General features: G+C 43.6%; 1 protein-coding gene across 2 annotated transcripts in view; it reads right to left on the reverse strand.

Annotated features, from left to right (window-relative positions):
• Window positions 1-8,461, reverse strand: part of sh3d21 (SH3 domain containing 21) — a 121,287-nt gene extending 112,826 nt beyond the window's left edge. For both annotated transcript variants that reach the window (XM_072247098.1, XM_072247097.1), the window contains exon 1: window positions 8,390-8,461. In XM_072247098.1, the coding sequence (XP_072103199.1) occupies window positions 8,390-8,441 (52 nt within the window). In that variant the 5' untranslated portion in view covers window positions 8,442-8,461. The remainder of the gene's footprint in view (window positions 1-8,389) is intronic.
• Between the last annotated feature and the right edge of the window lie 7,443 nt (window positions 8,462-15,904).

Here is a 15,904-nt window from a genome sequence, read left to right on the forward strand (position 1 = left end):
ATCCCTGGAGTCACTTTGGCGATCTACCTCGACATACTATTGAGCAGTCTCGCTCCTATCTTATAATGCAGTCGCCAGAAATGGATGTATTGCTTTCATAAGACCTGACCAGAACTCGGAACGTAGAACAGTACAGCACAGGAGCAGGCCATTCGGCCCACAATGTTGTGCTGAATTATCTAAAAAGCAAGTCAAAAACACCCAAACACTACTCCCTCTTACCTACATGGTCCATGTTCCTCCATTGGCCTATCCAAATGTCTCTTAGAAGTCTCTAATGTATTTGCCTTTACCATCACACCAGGCAGCACGTTCCAGGCATCCATGACTCTCTGAGAAAAAAACTTACCTCTCACATCCCCCTTGAACCTGCCCCCTCTCACTTTCAATGCATGCCCTCTGGTATGAGACATTTCAACCCTGGGAAACAGATACTCTCTGTTCACTCTATCTATGCCTCACGTAATCTTACAGACCTCTATCAGATCTTCCCTCAGCCTCCAGCACTCCAGAGAAAACAACCCAAATTTATCCAGTCTCTTGAGATAGCACATGCCCTCTAAACCAGGCAGCTTCCTGGTAAACCGCATGTGCACCTTCTCCTGAGCCTCATCATCCTTCCTATAGTGGAGCAACCAGAACTGTATGCAATACTCCAGATGTGGCCAAACCAGAGTTTTATAAAGTTATAACATAATCTCTTGACTTTTGAACTCAATGCCTTGACCAATAAAAGAAAGCATTCCATAAACCAAAGTTTATGAAGTTTCAGACCATTCTTGCATTTGTGAAATTCAAGAGCGTATGTCTTCTGCTGACTGATCCCTCAATATTGCCTGCCATCTCCAAAGGCCTAAGTAGTTAAAGCTTCAGGACCTTCTAACCTTGCACCCTCTTTAGAACAGTGTCAATAATTTATACTTGCTTTCCACATCCTCTCTGATAAAATACATCACCTCAAATATTAAATTTCATCTGCCTTCTGTCTGCCCATCCTAACAATTTATCCATATCCTGTTGCAATCAACTTGTATCACCTTCAGATATTGCCACATATCCACGTTTGGTATCACAGGCAAACTTTGAAGTTTTACTCTGTACTCCCCTAACCAGGTTATGTATATAGTTGTCAAAAAAAAACTGTCATTTGAGCATGGACTCCTGGAAAACGTTACTGTCTACTATCCTCTAACCTGGACAATAACCATTTACTATAACTTGCTGCTTCTGTCACCCAGATTAACACTGGCATTCTTATTCTTATTAATCAACATTACATAAGATACATTGTAACACACTATCTAAAAATTCACATCGGCAATATCCTTTATATCAATCTTCTCTGCAACACCATAGACAGTTTGTTATCAACGAAGTGCAATCTGCCTTTTACAATCCATGCTGGGTGTCCTCACATAATCCAACATTCACCAAGCACCTGTTAATTTCCCCTTGCCTTTTGTTTCTTGAACACAGGGGGTGTCATATTTGCAACTTTCCTAACCTCTGGAGTCTCCTTGTACCTGGGGAAAATTGGAGGATTCTCAACTCCTGTGGCAATCTTTTCCTCAGATGAGGGCCTCTACATCACGATCCCACATGACAAACTCTGGGTGTAGCTCACCAGTCTTATTCACCACACGTATTCCAAATGTCCCTTTGCATTCCTCGTGGACTTTGTACTCTGCATCCGTCAAATATGGAACTATTTCCTCCTCTAGTATTATCCAATGTGCTTAATCCTTTATAAGCTGTTCCCATTATTACTGCCTTGTACCAATATGCAGCTCTCTACTGGTTTAGTTCAAAACCTCCACACTGACATTGGTGAACCTCTCCATGAGGAAGATTGGCCCCAGTCATGTTGAGAGGCAACCTTTTCCCTTTGAATAGACACTTACTGTCACAAGATCAGCCTCAAAGCCCCACAAATAGAAAACCTTTTCTCCTGCCCATGCCTCGTATTCTTCCTCCTTATCTTCCTATCTCCATCTTCACTGATGTATGGCACTGAGAATAACCTGGACACTGAAGCACATCTATCCTCCTGTCCCATCCCTGTAGACCTCACTAATATTCTGAACGAAGATGCAGGATGCACTTCGCATCAGGCCCCTCAGCCTTATGACCAACCATCTCTTCTTGTGATGCTTCATTTATTAGAATAGGTTCACCAGTCTTCATAAAAAGAATGAATTTAACCACTTATTTTTGTTTCTCTTTCATTATTCCTCATGCTGGTGAGGGCAGGAACAGGGAGATAGGGGATCTGAATGTGTGGCTGAGGAGCTGGTGCGGGAAGCAGGGATTTAGATTCTTAGACCACTGGGATCTGTTTTGGGGTAAGGATGAATTGTACAAAAGGTATGGGTTGCACCTTAACAGGTGGGGGACCAGCATCCTGGCAGGCAGGTTTGCCACTGCTGCATGGGTGTGTTTAAACTAAGTAGTGGGGGGGGGGAGGAGACGAACTGGAAATATAAGGATGGAGTTAAAGGGAAAGCGAGAATAAGAAAAGTTAAGAAAGACAACAGAATTAACGGGGCAGAAAGCTCAGGAAGGGATTGGAGAGTATGGCCAAGTGCAATAGGAATCGATGTGACAGGTGAAGGGAGTAATGGATTAAAAGTATTATATATGAATGCATAAAGTATAAGAAATAAAGTGGATGAGCTTGAGGCTCAGTTGAAAATTGGCAAGTATGATGCTGTAGGAATAACAGAGACATGGCTGCAAGAGGACCAGGACTGGGAAATGAATATTCAAGGGTATACGTCCTATCAAAAGGACAGACAGGTTGGCAGAGGGGGTGAAGTGGCTCTGTTGGTGAGGATTGAAATACAGTCCCTTGCGAGGGGGGACATAGAATCAGGAGATGTAGAGTCAGTATGGATAGAACTGAGAAACTGTAAGGGCAAGAAGACCCTGATGGGAGATATCTACAAGCCACCAAACAGTAGCCTGGATATAGGGTGCAAGTTGAATCAAGAGTTAAAATTGGCATGTCACAAAGGTAATGCTACGGTTGTTAAGGGGGATTTCAACATGCAGGTAGACTGGAGGAATCAGGTTGGTCCAGACCCCAAGAAAGGGAGTTTGTGGAGTCCCTCGGAGATGGATTCTTAGAGCAGCTTGTATTAGAGCCTACCAGGGAGAAGGCAATTCTGGATTTAGTGTTGTGTAATGAACCGGATTTGATAAGGGAACTCGAGGTAAAGGAGCCATTAGAAGGTAGTGACCATAATATGATAAATTTTAATCTACAATTTGAGAGGGAGAAGGGAAAATCGGAAGTGTCAGTATTACAGTTGAACAAAGGGGACTATGGACCAATGAGGGAGGAGCTGGCCAAAGTTGACTGGAAAGATACCCTAGCAGGGATGACAGTGGAACAACAATGGCAGGTATTTCTGGGAATAATACAGAAGGTGCAGGATCAGTTCATTCCAAAGAGGAAGAAAGATTCTAAGGGGAGTAAGGGTCGACTGTGGATGACAGGGGAAGTCAAGGACAGTATAAAAATAAAAGAGAAGAAGTATAACATAGCAAAGATGAGCGGGAAGCCAGAGGATTGGGAAACATTTAAAGAGCAACAGAAGAGAACTGAAAAGGCAATACGGGGGGAAAAGATGAGGTAAGCTAGCCAAGAATATAAAGGAGGATAGTAAAATCTTCTTTAGGTATGTGAAGAGGAAAAAATTAGTTAAGACCAAAGTTGAGCCCTTGAAGACAGAAATGAGCGAATTTATTATGGGGAAAAAAAGAAATGGTAGACGAGTTAAGCAGGTGCTTTGGATCTGTCTTCACTAGGGAAGACACAAACAATCTCCCAGATGTAATAGTGGCTAGAGGACCTAGGGTAACGGAGGAACTGAAGGAAATTCACATTAGGCAGAAAATGGTGTTGGATAGGCTGATGGGACTGAAGGTTGATATATCCCCTGGGCCTGATGTTCTGTATCCCAGAGTACTTAAGGAGGTGGCTCTGGTAATCGTGGACGCATTGGTAATCATTTTCCAATGGTCCATAGATTCAGGATCAGTTCCTGTGAATTGGAGGGTAGCTAATGTTATCCCACCTTTTAAGAAAGGAGGAAGAGAGAAATCAGGGAATTATAGACTAGTTGGCCTGACATCAGTGGTGGGGAAGATGCTGGAGTCAATTATAAAAGATGAAATAGCGGCATATTTGGATAGCGGTAACAGGATCGGTACGAGTCAGCATGGATTTACGAAGGGGAAATCATGCTTGACTAATCTTCTGGAATTTTTTGAGGATGTAACTATGAAAATGGACAAGGGAGAGCTAGTAGATGTAGTGTACTTGGACTTTCAGAAAGCCTTTGATAAGGTCCCTCATAGGAGATTAGTGTGCAAAATTGGAGCACATGGTATCGGGGGTAGGGTACTGACATGGAAAGAAAATTGGTTGGTTGACAGATAACAAAGAGTAGGGATTAATGGGTCCTTTTCAGAATGGCAGGCAGTGACTAGTGGGGTACTGCAAGGCTCGGTGCTGGGACCACAGATGTTTACATTATACATTAATGATTTAGATGAAGGGATTAAAAGTAACATTAGCAAATTTGCAGATGACACAAAGCTCGGTGACAGTGTTAAATGTGAGGAGGACGTTATGAGAATACAGAGTGACTTGGACAGATTGGGTGAGTGGGTAGATGCACGGCAGATGCAGTTTAATGTGGATAAATGTGAGGTTATCCACTTTGGTGGCAAGAACAGGAAGGCAGATTACTACCTGAATGGTGTCAAGTTAGGAAAAGGGGAAGTACAACGAGACCTAGGTGTCCTTGTTCATCAGTCACTGAAAGTAAGCATGCAGGTACAGCAGGCAGTGAAGAAAGCTAATGGCATGTTGGCCTTCATAACAAGGGGAATTGAGTATAGGAGCAAAGAAGTCCTTCTGCAGTTGTACAGGGCCCTGGTGAGACCACACCTGGAGTATTGCGTGCAGTTTTGGACTCCAAATTTGAGGAAGGACATTCTTGCTATTGAGGGAGTGCAGCGTAGGTTCATGAGGTTAATTCCCAGGATGGCGAGACTGTCATATGTTGGAGTACTGGGCTTGTATACACTGGAATTTAGAAGGATGAGAGGGGATCTGATTAAAACACATATGATTATTAAGGGATTGGACACGCTAGAGGCAGGAAACATGTTCCCGATGTTGGGGGAGTCCAGAACCAGAGGCCACAGCTTAAGAATTAGGGGTATGCCATTTAGAACGAGTTGAGGAAAAACTCAGATCCAGAGAGTTGTGGATCTGTGGAATGCTCTGCCTCAGAAGGCAGTGGAGGCCAATTCTCTGGATTCTTTCAAGAAAGAGTTAGATAGAGCTCTTAAAGATAGTGGAGTCAAGGGATATGAGGAGAAGGCAAGAACGGGGTACTGATTGTGGATGATCAGCCATGATCACAGTGAATGGCAGTGCTGGCTCAAAGGGTCAAATGGCCTACTCCTGCACCTATTGTCTATTGTCTATTATTTCATTGTGTATTTATTAGGATCAAGGATCAACTTTATTCGTCACTTCTGGCATGAAGTCTATGGAATTAAGGGAAACAAGTAGTGAGATCATGGAAACTGTACAGATTGAAAAGGAGGAGGTGCTTGCTATCTTGAGGCAAATTAAAGTGGATAAATCCCCAGGACCTGACAGAGTGTTCCCTCGGACCTTGAAGGAGACTAGTGTTGAAATTGCAGGGGCCCTGGCAGAAATATTTAAAATGTCGCTGTCTATAGGTGAGGTGCCGAAGGATTGGAGAATGGCTCATGTTGTTCTGTTGTTTAAAAAAAGATCGAAAAGTAATCTGGGAAATTATAGGCTGGTAAGTTTGACGTCGGTAGTGGGTAAGTTATTGGAGGGAGTACTAAGAGACAGAATCTACAAGCTTTTGGATAGACAGGGACTTATTAGGGAGAGTCAACATGGCTTTGTGCGTGGTAGGACATGTTTGACCAACCTATTGGAGTTTTTCGAGGAGGTTACCAGGAAAGTGGATGAAGGGAAGGCAGTGGATGTTGTCTACATGGATTTCAGTAAGGCCTTTGACAAGGTCCCGCATGGGAGGTTAGTTAGGAAAATTCAGTCGCTAAGTATACATGGAGAGGTGGTAAATTGGATTAGACATTGGTTCAATGGAAGAAGCCAAAGAATGTTAGTAGAGGATTGCTTCTCAGAGTGGAGGCCTGTGACTAGTGGTGTGCCACAGGGATCAGTGCTGGGTCCATTGTTACTTGTCATCTATATCAATGATCTGGATGATAATGTGGTAAACTGGATCAGCAAATTTGCTGATGATACAAAGATTGGAGGTGTAGCGGACAGTGAGGAAGGTTTTCAAAGCTTGCAGAGGGATTTGGACCGGCTGAAAAATGGCAGATGGAGTTTAATACAGACAAGTGTGAGGTATTGCACTTTGGAAGGACAAACCAAGGTAGAACATACAGGGTAAATGGTAAGGCACTGAGGAGTGCAGTAGAACAGAGAGATCTGGGAATACAGATACAAACTTTCCTAAAAGTGGTGTCACAGGTAGATAGGGTTGTAAAGAGAACTTTTGGTACATTGGCCTTTATTAATCAAAGTATTGAGTATAAGAACTGGAATGCTATGATGAGGTTGTATAAGGCATTGGTGAGGCCGAATCTCGAGTATTGTGTTCAGTTTTGGTCACCAAATTACAGGAAGGATACTAATAAGGTTGAAAGAGTGCAGAGAAGGTTTACAAGGATGTTGCCGGGACTTGAGAAACTCAGTTACAGAGAAAGGTTGAATAGGTTACGACTTTATTCCCTGGAGCGTAGGAGAATGGGGGAAGATTTGATAGAGGTATATAAAATTATGATGGGTATAGATAGAGTGAATGCAAGCAGGCTTTTTCCACTGAGGCAAGGGGAGAAAAAAACCAGAGGACATGGGTTAAGGGTGAGGGGGGAAAAGTTTAAAGGGAACATTAGGGGGTGCTTCTTCACACAGAGAGTGGTGGGAGTATGGAATGAGCTGCCAGATGAGGTGGTAAATGCGGGTTCTTTTTTAACATTTAAGAATAAATTGGACAGATACATGGATGGGAGGTGTATGGAGGGATATGGTCTGTGTGCAGGTCAGTGGGACTAGGCAGAAAATGGTTCGGCACAGCCAAGAAGGGCCAAAGGGCCTGTTTCTGTGCTGTAGTTTTTCTATGGTTTCTATATACTTACACGTATTAGGAAAGTGCTGTGGTGCTACATGCTACAAAAAGCAACATTCAACAATTATAAGAATAAAGGATTAAATAAAAAGTAACATTAGATGTTAAAGTATGAAAATAAAATAAAATATGCTTAAATATGAATACGTATTTACAATGTAAACAGCATTATAAAAAGTGGTTTAAATTGTTTATAGTACAGTGCAGTGACGGAGGTAATGGATGGGGGGGAGGGGGCTGACTAACTTGAATGGTTGATCACATTAATTAGCCTGGAGGTAGAAACTTTTAAAATGGCATGATGCTTGTGTTTTAGTAGCTCTGTAGAGCTTCCCAGATGGGAGCTTTGGGTAAAAGGTAGTTGGGTGGTTGGGTCATGTCCATAATGATTTTTCCTCCCCTCTTCTTTGGCCTGGACACATACAGGTCCTGTAACGAAGGTAGATTGCAGCCATCATGACCTTTTCAGCTGACCTGAGAGTTCGCTGTAGTACTTATATATTGTGAGAAGAGTCCTGCACTGAACTAGACTGTAATGGCTGACGTGAGGATGTGCTCTAGAATTGCACCCGTGTGTTCTGGGGAAGACGGGCTTTTACCAATGGTCGCACTCATTTTGATTATTCAAATTACATTGATTCATTAACAGTAACACCATGGTTTAAAAACTGCTGTAATTCCTTTTCAAGAACTTTTTAATGGGAATTTCTACTGATCTTACATGACCAGATGCCGGTGAATCAGTTTAAGCTGAGAGAGGCTGTCAGAGTGGTGACAACAGCTAGCGTCGGGATGTGACAATTGGTAGGATAGCCACAGACTGTAGTCTCAATGTTATAAGAATCTCCTGGCCACTAAAGGCAGGGTAAATGGAGGGAGTTAAGTTAAACTGAGCATGAAAATAACTGGTAAAGTCTGAAATAGTAAAAAAAAATCTGATTGGGCTGAGAGATAACAAATACTGACTCTTCAAGTTTACTTCAGCGACAACGAAAGTGGTCAACCTCTACCCCTTCAGTCAGTAAGCCAGTTCCCTGAACAAGTATGAATGAATGTGAATCTCTTTCAGACTCCCTGCCGCTTGCCAACCAGCCCCTTCGCCATTTAACCACCCCCCACAATTCCCCACCTCCACGAAAATCCAAAGCGCATTCCTTACAGACGGTGCACCCTACCAGGGGTGGGGGACAGGAGGGTTTCGGATCTCCTCCTGAAGCAGCAGCACATGCCAGTTGTCCTATCCGCCATGCGGGGTAAACTTCCGAGCTCAGGATGCAATTATAGGTGAAATGGTTTGAACAATAGGAGAGTGTGACTTCCTGCGCAGAGTCAGCTGCTGCTACCCACTGACCTGTTTGTTTCCACTGCCACGATGCAACGAGACTAAACTGCAGCAACGTTAGCCACTTCCTGAAAAACGCTGCCCACTCATCCTAGCTGTTGTAGTTACTTGGCGTGAAATAATACTGTCATACAGTATCGAAACAGGGTATTAAGTTTAATAGGTCTAAGTGTCTCTACTCACCCAACCCCTTCTCGTCCTATTAAACTATCTCTCCACTCCTTCCCTTCATATCTGCTTTGCTGGCTACAATGCCTTCAGTTAACGCACTGCTATTTAAAAACAAGCACTGTCCATCTAAGGTAGAGATCGGGCAAAGTTCTTTCTCCTAGATAGGTCCGAGTCTTTAGAAATCTAAACCCGCAGATGACACAAATCTGAAACAAAACCAGAAAATGCTTGAAACACTCAGCAAGTCGGGCTGCATCCGTGAAGAGAGAAACAGGGATAATATCTCAGGTCCTGAAATATTAACTCCATGTTTCCCTCTCCACAGATGCTGTCTGACCTGCTGAGTATTTCCAACATTCTTTTTTGTGAATCTATGTTCACCAAAGGTGCAAGAGGCAGCATCCTTGAGTATTTTGAAGGCGGAGGTTTAGATAGATCTTTGATTAGCAAGCAGGTGAAAGGTTTCCAGGGGTAGGAGGGATTGGAGCGTTGAGTTTTCAGACAGGTGGGCCATGATCCTACTGAGCAGCAGAGCACCCTCACAGGACTGAGCAGCCTTCACAGTGATGGTGAAGGACAAGCAATATATTTCCCAGTCAGAACGGTGCGCATTTTGGAGAGAACCTGCAGGTGGTGGTGGACCTGAGCCCCTCGGGTTTCTTGGTGGTCCAGGTGGCTGTCAGAGTAGCATGGGTGATTAATTCCTGCTCGCTTCACACCGCAGCCTCTGGAGGGAATCAATGTGTAATGTGGCGGGTGGCCTACCCAGTCAAGTGGACTGCTTTATCTTGGATGTCACTGAGATTATCGAGTGTGGCATTGCACCACTCATCTGCTCTGTATCTTGCTAATGGAGGAAAGGCTTTAAGGTGTCAAGAGGTGAGTTACAAGCCACAGGAACACCCAACCTCTGATCGGCCCTAATATCCACAATTTTAGGTGGATGGTCCAGATTAGTTTCTGCTCAGTTGTGAAGTTCAGGAAATTAACGCAAACTATATGAAATGGTGAACCTCTTTCTTGGCAGAGAGAGAGATGTTACCTAGCAACTGTGTGGCATAACTATTACTTGCCGTGTACTAACCCAGGCCTGAGTAATACTGGGCCTTGCTGCTCAAAGGTATAGCCTTAAAGAAAGTCATTGATGAAAGAACTGTTTGGACTTAGGGCATTGAAATAAAAGCAATAATTTATACCCTTAGTACCCCCAACTTTAGGTGGCTAGTTCAGTTTAAGTTTCTGATCAGTAGTGATGCTCAGGAAAAAGGTGCAGTGGGCGCTTTAAATGCCAGCGTTAAATGGTGAAACTCTCTGTTGACAAAGAAGGATATTTCTTGCCACTTATTAGCCCGGGCCTCGATGCGTGCAGGAATAGACTGAGAGAAAGTCACTAATGGAACAGCTGAAGACGGCTGGGCCTTGAACACCGAAATAAAAATAGAAAGTTCTGGAACCAGACAGCACCCATATGATGAGAAACAGAGTTAACACTTCAGGTTAAAGACCCTTCACTGGGTGTTTCCAGCATTTTCCAATTTAATTGCAGATTTCCAGCATCTGCAGGTTTTTAAAAAACTTATTTTTCATTCAGTTCTGTGTCACTGCTGTGGCGATCTCCTGCAGGGGCTGATTTAAATAAACTCCAAAAACCACAACCATCTTCCTTGTCGTATTGGAGTTTTTCCCCCCTTGTGGAACAGAGGCAACACCAACAAAGCCAACATTAAACATCCATTCTTCATTACCCAATACGAATCCGCTGTTGAGAGATCTGAGAGGGTCTGAATTCTGAAACTCCATATCAATCAGCATTGTGGTAGTACCTTAGACTGGAACAAGTGGTTTTTGGTTAAGGGTCAAGGGTCAAATGTTTAAGGGGAACTTCTTCACACAGACGGTGGTGAGAGTGTGGATCAAGCTGCCAGCAGAAGTGGTGGATGTGGGCTCAATTTCAACATTTAAGAGAAAATTCGATGGGTACATGGACGGGAGGGGTATGGAAGGTTGTAGTCTGAGTGCAGGTCAATGGGACTAGCATGGACTCGATGGGGGGAAAGGTGTGTTTCTGTCTGGTGACAAAGGACCGCAAGTGTTTCAAGAAGGCACCTGACCACCTCATTCCCAGGGGTAATGACGAATGAGCGATAAATTCTAACCTTGCCAACGATGTCTACATCCCAAAATAGAATAGACTTGTTCCCGAATTCTCTTGAGTTTAGAAGGATGGGAGGCAACCAGTTTGAAATGTGTGGAACTCCTTTGGGGCTTGACGAGGTGGAAGCAGAGTTGGTGCTTTTTTCTAGTTAGGCGTCACAAATCAGGGGGTCACAGTGTTATGTAAGAGGATGACCATTCAGGACTTACAGTACGTCACATGTTTGGAGGTGAGTCTTTGGGAGCCTGTGCTGGATACAGTCCAGTCCATCACAGGCAAACCCCTCCACATCATTAAGTACATTTATATGGAGAACTGCCACAAGACAGCAGCATCCATCATTAAAGACCCCCACCACAGGCCATGCATTCTTGTCACTACCATTATCAGGCAGGAGGTATAAAACCCTTAGATTCCACACCACTAGGTTCAGCAAGAGTCATTACCCTATTAGTCTCATGAACCAACGTGGATAACCTCACTCACCACAACTCTGAGCTGATTCTATGACCTACAGACACACTTCACGGATTCTTTTGAATTCATGTTCTCCGAATTTTATTTTATTTGCTGTTTGCCTTCTTCTGCATATTGGTTGCTTCTTTGTCTTTTTCTGTTTAAGTATAGTTTTACAGAACTTTACATTGTATTTGCCTCTTTCCCTAGAAATGCCTGCAAGAAAATTATTCTGAAATTGGTATATGTTAACGTATGCGTGCTTTAATTATAAATGTATTTTGAACTTTGAGGCTTAGTCTTAACCCATTCACGACTGCAGCTGTGAGATGTTTAGATTTTGGTAAGGACAGGGCTAAGGTTGAAGGTAAAGCATGAAGTTATTGAATGGGGACAGGAAGACCTGCTTCTCCTTCTGTTGCTTATTTCCTTATAACGGTGCTCAGGGAGGATAAGGTAAACAATAGACAATAGACAATAGGTGCAGGAGTAGACCATTCAGCCCTTTGAGCCAGCACCGCCATTCACTGTGATCATGGCTGATCATCCACAATCAGTACCCTTTTCCTGCCTTCTCCGCTATCTTTAAGAGCTCTATCTAACTCTTTCTTGAAAGAATCCAGAGAATTGGCCTCTACTGCCTTCTGAGGCAGAACATTCCACAGAACCACAACCCTCTGTGTGAAAAAGTTTTTCCTCAACTCCGTTCTAAATTGTCTACCCCTTATTCTTAAACTTTAGAACTGTAGCCTCTGGTTCTGGACTCCCCCAACATCGGGAACATGTTTCCTGCCTCTAGCCTGTCCAATCCCTTAATAATCTTATATGTTTCAATCAGATCCCCTCTCATCCTTCTAAATTCCAGTGTATACAAGCTCAGTCGCTCCAATCTTTCAACATATGACAGTCCCGCCATCCCGGGAAGTAACCTCATGAACCTACGCAGCACTCCCTCAATAGCAAGAATGTCCTTCCTCAAATTTGGAGGCCAAAACTGTACACAATACTCCAGGTGTGGTCTCACCAGGGCCCTGTACAAAGAAAATCAAACGCTGGACACTTTGGAAGCAATAAGCTGGAGTTTGATGTGAACGTCATTAACTCAGAGCAACTGTCCTGGTCACATCTGTCATCTTCTTCTCTCTCTACAGGTGCTGCCTGACCGGCTGAATTTTCCCCCCGTTTTCCTACTTTGTTCCAGTTTTCCGGCATCTGCAGATTTGTTTTTGATATTCATGTCCATTTCTAGAGGCGATAATTATTTCTTGTTTAAATGTGTGGAAGGTCTACAAGTGAGATTACAGCTGGACAATGCCAGAGGGAGGCATGAGGCAGAGGCACACTATTACAGCAAATGGCCATAATACACAGGAGCAGAATACGGCCATTCAGCCCATTGAGTCTGCTACACCATTCGTCATGGCTGATTGATTATCCCTTTCAACCCCATTCTTCTTTCTTCTTCCTGTAACTTTTGAAGCGCCTACTAATAAAGAACCTATCAGCCTCCACTTTAATTATACCCAATGACATGGTCTCCACAACCGTCTAAGGCAATGAATTAGAACATAGAATAGTACAGCACAGTACAGGCCCTTCAGCCAACAATGTTGTGCTGACCCTCAAACACTGCCTCCCATATAACCCCCCACCTTAAATTCCTCCATATACCTGTCTAGTAGTCTCTTAAACTTCACGAGTGTATCTGCCTCCACCACACACTCAGGCAGTGTATTCCATGCACCAACCACTCTCTGAGTAAAAAACCTTTATCTAATATCCCCCTTAAACTTCCCACCCCTTACCTTAAAGCCATGTCCCCTTGTATTGAGCAGTGGTGCCCTGGGGAAGAGGCGCTGGCTATCTACTCTATCTATTCCTTTTATTATCTTATACACCTCTATCATGTCTCCTCTCATCCTCCTTCTCTCCAAAGAGTAAAGCCCTAGATCCCTTAATCTCTGATCATAATCCATAATCTTTAAACCAGGCAGCATCCTGGTAAATCTCTTCTGTACCCTTTCCAATGCTTCCACAACCTTCCTATAGTGAGGCGACCAGAACTGGACACAGAACTCCGAGTGTGGCCTAACCAGAGTTTTATAGAGCTGCATCATTACATTGCGACTCTTAAACTCTATCCCTCGATTTATGAAAGCTAACACCCCATAAGCTTTCTTAACTACCCTATCCACCTGTGGGGCAATTTTCAAGGATCTATGGACATGTACCCCGAGATCCCTCTGCTCCTCCACAGATTCACTGCCCTCTGGCCAAGGACATTCCTCCTCATCTCTGTTTTAAAAGGACATCCTTGTATTCTGAGACTGTGCCTTCTGGTCCAAGACCTCCCCCTCTTCTGGAAACACCCCCTCTACGTCCACTCTGACTAGGCTTTCAAGAATCCAGTCTTGCTAGATGCTTCAAAATCACAATCATGATGGATTAAACTGGGAAGGTTTGCAAGGACATTCCGGGACACTTCCGTTGCACCACAGTCACAACACCCGGATTGGAAAAGCTCACCTGCTCCCATATGCGGACGACTGACCACATTAATTGCATGTATTTTATTTCATTTTAACTAGAGATACAAAGTGAAGCAGGCCTATCCAGCCCAACGAGCCACGTCACCCAGCAACCCACCTATTTAGAACAAGCCTAAATACACAACAATTTACAATGACCTGTTAGCCTACTAAGCGGTATGTCTTTGGACTGTGGGAGGAAACTGGACCACCTGGAGGAAACAGGAAGAACATACAAACTCCTTGCATTGGCACTCCGAACTCTGACATGCCGAACTGACGCTGATATTCATCGCTTTATCCATCCGACAAAGTTGGCGGATTTTGCAGAGACTGTGTTATTTTATAATCAGTGCCTATAGGTGACTCCTTTAAGAAACCCAGGGTTCAAGATCATACCAGGGAGCAAGGATTACAACTGGTCAGTAGACAATGAGATTTGTGCCCAGATTAAGATCTTGATATTCAAATACATTTTCCTCAAAAGTACGTGTCGGTGTTTTGAAGTCCGTGATTAATTTCATCATCAACATCTGCTCTCACTAAGAAGTGGCTTCTCAGATATTAGACGTGGTCCATGTTTTTCATTGTCCCTCCCCAATCCGTTATTGACAGTGCAGTGTGACAGAGTGAGGTCATGTTGGTAAGGGCTCCTAGTCTTGTTGGCATTGACTGTAAGCCCCGCCATCTTGCATGTTTCAGTGAACAGGTCAAAGGTGAACCTCCATTTGCAGACAAATGCAAGTGTCATCTGTCTTCTGCAGTTCAGCTCCTGAGGTTTTGATGACCTTAATTCTGGAGAGCATTCATCTCAATAGTCGTGATGTCGAGCTCCATTCCCAAGAGTTGAGATGTAACATTGCAGTGAGAAAGACTGAGGAAGTATTAGGGTGTTATTAGATCACCAACAGTAGGCCCAATGGTTAGCGTCATGGCTTGCTTGTCAGCATGGAGCAAAGATAAATGCAGTTGCATTTCTGTGGTGGCAGGATTTGAGGAGGATGTTCCATAGTTCTTTCCAACAGATGGACTCAAAGGCTTTAGTGAGGTTAAAGAGGCCATGTATGGTGGAAAGTGCTATACCTGGTATTTTTCTTGGGATTATGGTGAGGTGAAGATCATGTCAAATCTACATCCAGCTGAAGATAAACCACATAATCACACTTAATCCGCTATTATAGACAGAGCACCTCATTTGTATACCCAAATCTCACACTCTGTTCTAAATTCTGCCACAGAAGGAGATTGCCAAGTGGACTGAGAGAAAAAGAAACAGATTTCAAGGATGTGCTTAAAGCCCCCTTGAAAAAATGTACACTGCCCTTGGTATTTGGAACCTCTGGCCCATGAGTAAGGGGGAGTTAAGTATAGTGATCCAAACCTTGTGGTCATGCATCAGGGATATGCGGAAGTTTGTGCAGAAGAAGTGCTCCACCTCAAAAACTACAGACCCATCTTCTGTTCAGGTTCCTCCGTCCCACACCTGTGGAAAGGTTTGCAATGCCAACACAGCATCCTTAAACCACCCACAAAGCCAGAGTGGAGTGAGTCATCCTCAATCCTGAGGGACCATCAAAGAAGAAGGTTTGCAGTAGAAGCTGAAGCAGACAAAACTGTTCAACAGTGTGGTGAACGCAAGGTGAGCTAGCCTTGGGCACTTGATATCAAGCAGTATTTACTGTCAATTTCTCGGGATTATGCAGAGTTGGCAAGACCAAAGTTTTTAACAAATTAAACCACCGCATGGGGAGACTTCGTAACATTTGTCAATTAGGATCTTGCCTGCACACACAAAACTAACTATTGTGTGAAATTATATCTGAAGATCTTTCAAACTGCAACAGATAGGGTTGTACAAAATCATTGTGCAGTCAAGCTGATATACTAATAATAGCAAGGACCAAACATGAAAACCTTTGAATATTGGATGTGTTCAGATGGTTGTATGAACACAAAGTAGAGCTGAAATGAATGTCCGCAAACATTCACAAAGAGTAGGAACAAATCAGGTGCAAAATGGAAGCAACTGCGGAGACTC

Source organism: Mobula birostris, chromosome 30, assembly GCF_030028105.1.
Source record: "Mobula birostris isolate sMobBir1 chromosome 30, sMobBir1.hap1, whole genome shotgun sequence".
In the NCBI taxonomy this organism is placed as follows: domain Eukaryota; kingdom Metazoa; phylum Chordata; class Chondrichthyes; order Myliobatiformes; family Myliobatidae; genus Mobula; species Mobula birostris.